The sequence below is a fragment of the Erpetoichthys calabaricus genome, chromosome 7 (assembly GCF_900747795.2).
Source record: "Erpetoichthys calabaricus chromosome 7, fErpCal1.3, whole genome shotgun sequence".
Lineage (NCBI taxonomy): Eukaryota > Metazoa > Chordata > Cladistia > Polypteriformes > Polypteridae > Erpetoichthys > Erpetoichthys calabaricus.
In genome coordinates, this window is record NC_041400.2 from 69,323,616 (window position 1) to 69,331,115 (window position 7,500).

General features: G+C 36.9%; 1 protein-coding gene across 1 annotated transcript in view; it reads right to left on the bottom strand.

Moving 5' to 3' along the window:
• Positions 1-3,120: 3,120 nt before the first annotated feature.
• The window catches only part of LOC114654267 (mutS homolog 3 (E. coli)), a 162,163-nt gene continuing 157,783 nt past the window's right edge, over positions 3,121-7,500 (bottom strand). Inside the window, exon 19 of the mRNA XM_051929441.1 lies at positions 3,121-3,247. Within this exon, the coding sequence (XP_051785401.1) occupies positions 3,121-3,247 (127 nt within the window). The remainder of the gene's footprint in view (positions 3,248-7,500) is intronic.

Here is a 7,500-nt window from a genome sequence, read left to right on the forward strand (position 1 = left end):
TGTGTCGTCTACATAGCGTATCCAAATTTTGGGTGTAATCTGGGATAAAGCTATGTTTTCAAATCGTTGCATTACCAGTTCAGCTAGGAGTCCCGATAACGGTGATCCCATCGGCATGCCTTCTTTCTGTGTGTAATACTTGCCGTTGAAATGAAAGTGCGTTTTTTGGCAAAGTGATATTAGGTGCATTAAGTCTTTGATGGACAGTTTGGTTCTTGTCTCTATGGTGGGGTCACTATCCAGTTTCATTAATAATGTTTCTGTGGCCAGTTGGATCGGGATCATGGTGTATAGCGATATAACATCAAACGAGACCATGATCTCGTCCTCGGCGATGGATACGCTGTAATGCCGACTCCGCGCTGTTGACAGAATAATCGGAGTCGTCCGTTAAATGTTTAAGTAGTTGGAAAAGTCTTTTTGACAAGTTGTATGATGGTCCGCCTATTAGGCTAACCACTGGTCTGTATTTTAGTGGTGTTTTGTGTATTTTTGGGAGTCCATAAAATTCCGGGCAGTTAGCATCATTGGATTTCATTTTGTGAAAGTTCTGTACATCCAGGCGGTTACCATTTCGGAGTTTTGTCAGAGTATAGCTTATTTTATTCTGTGTGGTTTTTGTTGGGTCGTGTTTACCGTAAACAATGCCACGCAGACAAGATTCTACACTACGCCAGCAATCACCCGGTATCTCATAAACGGAGCTGCGTGAAAACCCTATTTAAACGAGTCCACACTCATTGTAATACCAAGGAAACAAAAATTAATGAGAGACGCTATCTGTTTCAACTTTTCACCTCGAACGGATACTCAAAATCATTCATTAATCGGAGTCTACACAGCAGGCGCCAAAGGAATCAGCATACAAGCGACGTAAATCAGAACCCCCACCCCACCTGGCATTCACTCCCGTACCACCATAATGTGTCAGAAGGCACGGCACGCACCCTGACCAAGTGGGGCATCAAAATAGCACATAAACCCACCAACAATCTGCGCACGGTCCTGTTTAATGCTAAAAACAAGAAATCGACAGCCGAAACACGAAACGCAGTTTATAGTATTCCATGCAATTCTTGCTCAGCTGTATACATAGGACAAACGTCAAAAAAAATCTCAACACGTGTACAGGAACATCGCAACGCCGTCAGAAGAAAGGACGCACTATCTTTGATATATGCACATACTAAATCGACAGGACACACATTCAACTGGGACAACGTGAAAGTAAAATTTAAGGCCAGTACAAAAAGCGCCAGAGAGTTGGCCAAGTCTTGGCTATCAGATGAAAATGCCATCAACAGACACTTGGACATAAACCCAGCATATGCCAACTTAAGAAGGACATATGCACTTTAATTTAATGATCCCCCCCCCCCCCCCCCCTGTTGATCATACGGACTTAGTCACCTCCACCCAACCCCCACTGAATGTGTTGCTATATATTGCCTTTGATTCTTGTAAGTCTAAGCATTATCCTCTGATGAAGACCCCTGACAGGGGTTGAAAGCTCAGGAATAAAACTATTTTATGATACGTGATTCGTTTTTTCTCCCTTTGTGGATCTCCAACTGCAAATATATATATATATATATATATATATATATATATATATATATATATATATATATATATATATATATATATATATATATATATATATAAAAGCATCATGATGCTTTTTAAAAGTTGTTAAGGCTTCTGCTTCAACTAAATGACTACCTCTTAGATTCCCAAGATCTTTGAGTCACGTTAAGTCCTTCCTGAATGTAACTTTAGATGAACGTCTTACTAACAGACTTTTAGTTTTTATTGATATTCTTGTATATATGATTGACTATTTAAATGAAAGAATTCTGCTGGAGCACCTTTACTCTTAATTTGTCTACTCATGTGAGAAACATGCACCAGTGTAATTTTGATTTAGGATTATTTCTTTTTCCTGAGCCAAGATTAATTCTTTAACTTTTGATAGATTTCGAACTATCCAAGACCACCTATCAATTTTCTTAGTAATTTTTGACAACAACATAGTTGTATGCCCTCACACTACCCAGCAAACCTGAAGAAACATAAAACAAGCTGATGAACATGGGCAAAATACACACTAGAAGATGTTTCGGAGCAATTTGAAAATGTTGCCATCATCAAAGACCAATGTGCTTCATGACAATGATGTTGTAACTTTAACATATATAACAGAGTATTATTTAATTAAACCTTTCCTTTTTAAATTAATTTGAGGTTTACAAAAGCGACAGATAAGCAATTTGAACATTTTGCCATCATCAAAGAGCAACATTTTTTATGAGAATGATGTGGTAGCTTTAACATATCTAACACATTATTTAGTTAAACTTCTAGATAAATGACTCTGGGAAATGCAAAAGTACAGTGGAAAGCCAAAAAGAAAAACAAAAACACACATCTAAATTGCACCAGTAAAATGTACTGGTGTAAAAAAGATCACCATACTCTAGATGTAGGAAGCTTGGGTGACCACAGTAAAAGCTACTTGCACTATTTTATTTATAGGCCTTTTGCCCATTGCAAAAAAACACAAAAACAATCACTAAAACGCTCCATATTTCCTTCTGTGTATATCTGAATAAAAGTCATTACTAACTGCTGTTTCAAAAGTAATCAGTAAACATTCCATCATTCAACTTAAACTATTATAGCAAAAACTAAAACAATCTTAATAAGTTATTGTACAAGCTCACAGAGTGAGCAATTAAATCAGTGTCTAGTGAAGAAATGCAGCTGTAAATCTAGTCTTAAGTCTTTCTTTAGATTCTTTAGATGTATCATGTTGGCTCTTACACTTCTTTACTGACACAAACATCTACACAAATTAATCTGACAAATCAACATAATAAAGTTAAAATAAAAAAGTATCAGAAGAAATATAATCTATTGTTACATGAAAACAATTTCTAATGGTGCAAATAAAATTCTTATCCAGTAGTAAAGAGTTATTTTCATATGAACCTGAACTGGATTAAGTAGTTTTAAAAACTGGAAAATGCTTTTTAGCCTACTATGCTTCTAATGCTGTTCAATATTGAAATAAAAGAAAAAAGAAAGTTTACCATAATTAATTTCAATTTATATCTTTCCTCAAGTACTCACATGCAGTTCTGTTGAATTGGGCACATACTGGTCTTGTTCTCCTAATAATAAATCAATTGCTGGATGTCTGCCATTCTTGATCCGAATCTGTCTCTCATTTTCCAAAACCAGAGGTCTATGTATAAGAACAGATTAGCAATTTCAAACAATGACATTCCTAGTCATATATGGCAGACAAACAAATATCAAATTCACAAATAATCTGGCAACAAAACTGAAGGTGTGAATCAAAAGTCACGCTTTGATAACATATATTGTTCCAGTCAGAAACCATTAAAGCTGACATAGCTGGATTGATAAAAAGACAAATGGAAAGAAATGTAACTTGTGGAAGATCTCTGAATGAGAACATTAACAAAATAAAAGTAAGATGGAACTACTCACTAATCTCATTTCCAAGATTCATGTACTTGGCTGTAACCAAAAAAAATGATTTACATTTAAATTACCATAATATAGAAACACACGTTACACTGTGAATTTCTAAGCAATGTAAATAGCACCACAGCAACAGACCGTGAAAGAGCTACCTGTATAATTTCAGAATGGGCACATTTTGATTTGTACCACTGAGCATCAGACTTACAGTATATATGTATAAACATGTGGGTTTTTCTTTGCATTGAGTGTTATCTTCCTTCTTATTCAGTTACAGATAAGATACAGCATATGATAAAAATGTCACATTTGGGTAATAAAAAAAAAAAGATTATGAAAGAAAGTTAAAGATTATGTGAGCAAAATGTATATGCAGGACTGTTTCACCCCATGTAGTGGGAAAGATGGCATCACTGGATGTCTTGTAGTTTGAGACTGATCGGGAATGTGAGATGTTACACATGGAGGCAGGTTTTTATTCATAGGTGTATGGAAAACATTATCAGGAGGGCTTTCTTACACAATTCTCACAACAACTGACACAAAACTCAAAGAAGCAATGTCCCAAAAAACAGAGAAATTGTACAATATTTATAGTGCATATGGCAAGTCTCCAGGATCCCTTTTACTTTCTGTGGTAAACTAAATGCTTTGCACCTCTTTTCTTTACTACAGTGGTGGATGGCAATGAGTCACTGGCAAGGCACTGGGCTATGCATGGAGCCTACGTAGGTCTCCGCATCTCCATGCAGCTGGGACAGCCAGCAACATATAGCGTTGTGCCGCTGGAAGCAGCACTGAAATGCTAGCAAAATTGTTGTCTTGCCATCTTTTTCTGCTACACAAGAAAGGTAACTGCCATTCTTTCTTTTCCATCTACATCCCTGTGGAACATGTAGGTTCTTTTTTTTTAATCGATTTTACTTGAAGAAAATAATATTCCATACAATCAAGACTAACTATTACAACAAAGAAAATAACTTTACATACAATAAAGTCAAACTTACTAAACCAGAACACAACCTCCACCCAAAAGAGAGAGGAGAACCAACAGCAAGAACAAATCTATAAAAACAACAAAGAGGGGAGAATGTCCTTTTTCCTGATGTAAATGCTTATTCTAAAATTTTATTAATTAGACCTTGCCATATTTAAAAAAAATTTTGAACAGATCCTATAAGTGAGAACTGGATTTTGTCTAGTTTCAAATAGTACAGAACATCAGTTACCCAATGACTTATAAAAGGTGGGCTGGGATTCTTCCAGTTGAGCAAGATAATTCTACATGTTAGTAGTGTGGCATAGGCAATTACAATCAATTTGTCCTTCTTCACTTTAAACACATCTGGGAATACAGTAATCCCTCCTCCATCATGGGGGTTGCGTTCCAGAGCCACCCGCGAAATAAGAAAATCCGCGAAGTAGAAACCATATGTTTATATGGTTATTTTTATATTGTCATGCTTGGGTCACAGATTTGCGCAGAAACACAGGAGGTTGTAGAGAGACAGGAACGTTATTCAAACACTGCAAACAAACATTTGTCTCTTTTTCAAAAGTTTAAACTGTGCTCCATGACAAGACAGAGATGACAGTTCCGTCTCACAATTAAAAGAATGCAAACATATCTTCCTCTTCAAAGGAGTGCGCGTCAGGAGCAGTGACTGTCAGAGAGATAGAGAAAAGTAAACAAATCAATAGGGCTGTTTGGCTTTTAAGTATGCGAAGCACCGCGGCACAAAGCTGTTGAAGGCGGCAGCTCACACCCCCTCCGTCAGGAGCAGAGAAAGAGAGAGAGAGAGAGAGATAGAGAGAGACAGAGTTTGTTTTTCAATCAAAAATCAATACGTGCCCTTCGAGCTTTTAAGTATGCGAAGCACCGTGCAGCATGTCGCTTCAGGAAGCAGCTGCACAGAAGGTAGCAACGTGAAGATAATCTTTCAGCATTTTTAGACGAGCGTCCGTATCGTCTAGGTGTGCGAACAGCCCCCCTGCTCAATCCCCCTACGTCAGGATCAGAGAAAGTCAGCGCAAGAGAGAGAGAAAAGTAAGTTGGGTAGCTTCTCAGCCATCTGCCAATAGCGTCCCTTGTATGAAATCAACTGGGCAAACCAACTGAGGAAGCATGTACCAGAAATTAAAAGACCCATTATCCGCAGAAATCCGCGAACCAGCAAAAAATCTGCGATATATATTTAAATATGCTTACATATAAAATCTGCGATGGAGTGAAGCCACGAATGGCGAAGCGCGATATAGCGAGGGATTACTGTACACCAAACAAAGCAGTTAATGGGTTATGAGTGATTGTGATACCAAAGCCGTCTGATAGGCATTCAAAGATTTTTGTCCAGAATGATGTTAATTTGGTGCACGCCCAAAACATGTGGCCAAGTGAGGCTGGAGCTAGAGTGCAATTCATAAGTTGAATCTCAGCCTAGATACAATAAAAAATGTAAAGCTGAATTATTGATTACTTTGCTGATATGGAGCTAGAGCGTATTCTATACATTGTTGTCCTCCACTCATTTTCTGAGATGTTTTTAGTGAAAGATCCTTTCCCCAACTTAACCTGAGATCTTTATAAAAAAAAAAAAAGGTACATTAAAATGTTTTTATATATTATAGAGATGCTGTCCAAGTTCTTCAAGATTGATCAGTATTTCTTCTGGTGTAAAACTGGATGGGAGGTAAGGAAAACTGGGCAGGTTCCTTTTAGCCAAGTCTCTGATTTGAAAGTAGTAAAAAAAATTGTGTTGATGGAAAGTTAAATATGGAGCGTAACTGTTCATAAGATGCAAAGACATTATCTATATACAGTTCTCTAAGTGTTTCAATGCTAGACCTTTTCTAAACATTAAATACTGTGTAGGTTTGAGAGGGTAGTAAAAGATGATTATCATGTAGAGGTGCAACAGATAGAAGTTCTCTGCCTTAAAATGCTTCCTGCATTGGTTCCATATTTTGAGTGATTGATGAACAGGATTATTAGTATATTGACAATAATTTGTATATACTGGGGCAGAAAGCAGTGCCCATATAAATAAGTACAGCAAGAATAGATAAAATAGATTTATTTCTATTACAGAACAGGCTTGTGTATACTCATTATTTCCAGGTCATTATCTTATATATTTCATGCACAGTAATAAAATTGAAAGTTAGTTAATGCCATGCTCCCTTCTCCTTTAGGTTATTGTTGAGTAGCCCTTTGGATGCATGGATGTTTCGAATTCCAAATAGATGAGATTACAATTGAGTCTAATTTCTTAAAAACGATTTGTTAATGTATATGAGGATGCTCTTAAATAGAAAAAGCAGCTTGGGAAGCATGTTCATCTTGACAGTATTGATTCTCCCTATTAATGTGAAATGGAGGGTAGACCATCTGCTCACATCTTGTTTAATATTTTTCCATGTTGATAGTAACATTTTGTTGATACAGCTATTTATGTTTACTTGTGATGTTTACCCCTAGGTATTTAAACTGATCTGCTAAAATAAATGGGAAGGTGTCCAATCTAGTATTGTGTTCTAGAGAGTTCATTGGAAAAAGCACACTTTTATTCAAATTAATTTTGAGTTCAGATATCATTTGAAATTTGCTAGTGCATTAACGCTAGAATTACCAAAGCCTACGAAAAAATCTCGTAATCCCGGCCCACCTTAAATCTTTTTGCACCTCTCCATCGGTGTTCCTTTGTTTTGTAAATGTGTTGATCAGCACAAGCAGCATGCAGCCTGCTGTCCCATCCCCTGCCTAGACTGCCTGCTCAACTCTCCCAGCTCAAGCCAAGGTTCCTTATCTGCGTGTGAGGATCCTGGAGTTGTATATGGTAAATAATATAGTATATCGTTATTTGGAATACATGCATTTCATGTGTGTTCCGTATCTACAAAGATCTGGGTAAGTGTAGGAGGAAAGGAAATGTGAGGCAAGAAATGGTGAACACATACCTAAAGAAGAAACTTTTTCCATGTTATACTAAT